The sequence below is a fragment of the Vespa velutina genome, chromosome 2 (genome assembly GCF_912470025.1).
Source record: "Vespa velutina chromosome 2, iVesVel2.1, whole genome shotgun sequence".
Classification (NCBI taxonomy): Eukaryota; Metazoa; Arthropoda; class Insecta; order Hymenoptera; family Vespidae; genus Vespa; species Vespa velutina.
This window is the reverse complement of record NC_062189.1, coordinates 16,786,702-16,790,086: the sequence shown is the minus strand read 5'-3', so window position 1 is coordinate 16,790,086 and position 3,385 is coordinate 16,786,702. Positions and strand designations below refer to the sequence as shown.

Here is a 3,385-nt window from a genome sequence, read left to right as displayed (position 1 = left end):
TCTTATAACTCACTGATGTTATAATCCTCTCGTGTTACACCGTCACACATGCTGTCCTGTAAGCAATACATTGTTTTTTTTCCTTCTCTCTCTCTCTCTCTCTCTCTCTCTCTCTCTCTCTCCCTCCCTCTCTCTTTCTCTCTCTTTATACCCATATGTACACTTTACTGCTACCACACATTGTATACTTTGTGGACGAATCATAAGATACCAAAGTCAGGTTTACGCGTGTGCACATTTAACGAGATCATTTATAATAAAATTATTCCTTTCTTTTCTTTTTGTTCATTACTTTTTTTTTGTTCTCTTTTCTCTCTCTTTTTTTCTTTTTTTTGTTTCTTGTATATTTCATTTCGTCCTTAATTTTCTTTTCTTTTTTTTTTTTTTTGTTACAGATACCTGATAGCAGGCGGATTGGTCGAGAAAGTCTCGCTTCATAGTCGAGCACTGATAGAAGCTGATTTCTTTTTGGATCAAGAACACGAATCACCTTTGTTGTTGGCATCCTTCGATCTACTAACACGTATCTGTTATCATTTGAAACGTTCGATCACTCCCGACAATCCAACCGTTCATAATAGTAATAACAATAATAACAATAATAATAATAACAATAACAATAATAATAATAACAATAATAATAATAACAATAATAACAACAACAATAATAATAATAATAACAACAACAACAACGAGAATAACGAACAAACTACAAGCACGGAGACGCATCTCATATCGAGTTTGTTTACGACGGAAGCGGCTGGTGCTATTGGTGCACTTTATGCAGCAATTGCATTGAATACATTCAATCAAAAAGGATCATCGCCTACGCCGAATCAAACGATGCCTTCTTTAGCCACAAGAATGTTGATCGTTCGTGGACTTCGGTTACTCAAGGCTTTCGCCGAACTCGATCTTCAAAGGTTCCAGGTGAGTTACATATATACATACATACATACATACGTAAATATATATATATATGTACCCTTGTGTTAAATCGATTTTTCAATTATATTTGAAAAATTAAATTTGAGATTTTTAAAAAAATTATATGATTGAGAATTTGTTTTCCGCATATTTATTTGTAAACAAATTATGTCTTCTCATATATATATATATATATAAAGATATAATTAGAGTTGATTATATCCTATTTTCTAAAAATAGTTGATACAAAAAGAAAGGGGAAAAGAAGAAAAAAAAAAGGGATTAACACGTTATCTTCTAAGAGAGTTACTAGGTTATACCAAAGAAACTACCTAAAAGAAGAAAAGTCAGATAAAATAGAAAGGAAAATGGGTGACTAACTTGTTCGACCTCGGAATAGAGTAGAACGTATTCTTTTAGGCACCTTGTACACGTCCACTCAAGTAATTAGGTGCTGAGAGAAAGCTGTCGTTCGATCGAGCGAGAAAGGACAAAGGTCTTTTAGCGAACCCTTTCCTTTGCCTAGCCCGAGGCACGTTATCTCTGATTCGTTTCTATCTTTCTCACTGTATAAAATACACACCCTCTTTTTCTCTCTCTCTCTCTCTCTCTCTCTCTCTCTCTCTTTCTCTCTCTCTCTCTCTCTCTATTATTTTTAAATTAGTTTCAAATATTAATTTATATAACGAAATTATTTTCTATGTTCTATATCTATATATAGTATAATCGAATATATCGATTTATATATATATATATATATATATTTGTTTTTTTTTTTAAATAAAAATAATGATTAATTGGTTAAAAATCTAATTGATTCCAAAATAATATTTATTATTATTATTATTATTATTATTTTTTTTTTTTTTTTTTTCTTTTTTTATTCACAACCAATTTTAACTCTGACGAAGCATCGATAGTTAAAACAAAATTCGTATTTTTTGTAAAGACCTCCTGTAGTTCTTGTTGTTCTTGTGTCTCGATTCACAAAGGGTCTTGTCATTAGATGCATACGTATATATATATATATATATATATAGTATATATAGCTGTATGTCGGACTCGATGGAGATATCGTGTATCATGGGGTTCGGCTGTCAAGGAAGAAAGCCCTCCCGTGAAGTTCGCAACGAGATGAGACCACGAATTGAATCGAAACGGCACCTCGTGCCCCTCCCTCTCCTTCTTCCCCCCCCCTCTTTTCTTTCTCTTATACCCTCGCGCCTCCTCCCTAACATCCATAAAAAGCATCGGGGGCTATCCGATGGTCCCGTAGGATAGGACCGTGTTCTACCAACCTTTGCCGGCGTTTTGTCCCACGGGATACCTCGTCGATTATCCCGAATGGGGCCCTCCCGACGATCTCCCATCGTGCATTTGGCGAAAAACCAACGTTTATTATCCATTCTCTTTGGTATAGACGAGAACCACTTCTGTGACCACCATGTAGTCATTTCTGTGATCAAGGATGATTAGAATTTAGATTTTCTCCCTTTCGAATATTATTCCGAATTGATTATATCCGACTTATTATTAATTATTATTTCTGCGTTTTTTTGTATCTTTCTTTAAGATTCCTTTCTTTCTTTTTCTTCTTCTTTTTTCCTCCTCTTTTTCCTTCTTTCTTGTTCTTTTTTTTTCCGCTGCAAGAATATTGGTTAATTTTTTTTTTTTTTTTTTTTTAGGAATATCGTTTCCAGTATTTTACAAAATATTTTCTTTTTTCCTTTTGTGTATCGATAATATTATTTAAATAATCTACGTATCTGTGATCGACAGACTTAATTATTTTTTTCACAAACGTTTACATATTTTTATAAATATATTGTACCTTTATATATATATATATATTTTTTTTTTTCTTTTTCTTTTTGTTTTAGAATCTTCTTGGTTCAGAAGGAACGAGTCTGCAGTGGCGATTGATAGCGAGCCAGGTGATAACTCGTCTGTCACGAGATCCATTGACAGAAAAACCAACTTCTGTTGGATCTGGCAATCAAAATACCAGCGGTACTTACATCCTATCTGAATTGTTCACTGTTCTTGGATACTTCGCCGTTAACAATTCGGAAAATCAGGTAAACTCGATCGAATATTTGCATGTAAAAAGAAAAAAAAAACAAGACAAAAAAAAGAAAAAAAAAATTGAAACATCTATACGTATCTAACTAAACGTATATCTATTTACATACATAATATATATCTATGTACATAAATACATACATACGTACAAACTTTCACCGAAAGTTTAATTTTATATCCGAATCAAATTTTTATATATAAAACAGTTCGTTTCTTAATCAATTTCTCAAAGTAATAATGGAATAGCGAAGAATCAAAACAAATATCTTCTCGTAAAACGTTGCATTCGTAGTTAATTATTGAGAAACACGTGTTAGAGTGTATTCGATTTTATGGCTTATAGGCAACTTGGTTGAGATTAGGAAAAGGAAATGAA

General features: G+C 32.5%; 1 protein-coding gene across 5 annotated transcripts in view; it reads left to right on the top strand.

Annotated features, from left to right (window-relative positions):
* The window catches only part of LOC124957852 (S phase cyclin A-associated protein in the endoplasmic reticulum), a 49,941-nt gene that overhangs the window by 28,800 nt on the left and 17,756 nt on the right, over positions 1-3,385 (top strand). For all 5 annotated transcript variants that reach the window (XM_047515284.1, XM_047515285.1, XM_047515289.1 and 2 more), the window contains exons 13-14: positions 396-930; positions 2,808-3,005. In XM_047515284.1, the coding sequence (XP_047371240.1) occupies positions 396-930; positions 2,808-3,005 (733 nt within the window). The remainder of the gene's footprint in view (positions 1-395; positions 931-2,807; positions 3,006-3,385) is intronic.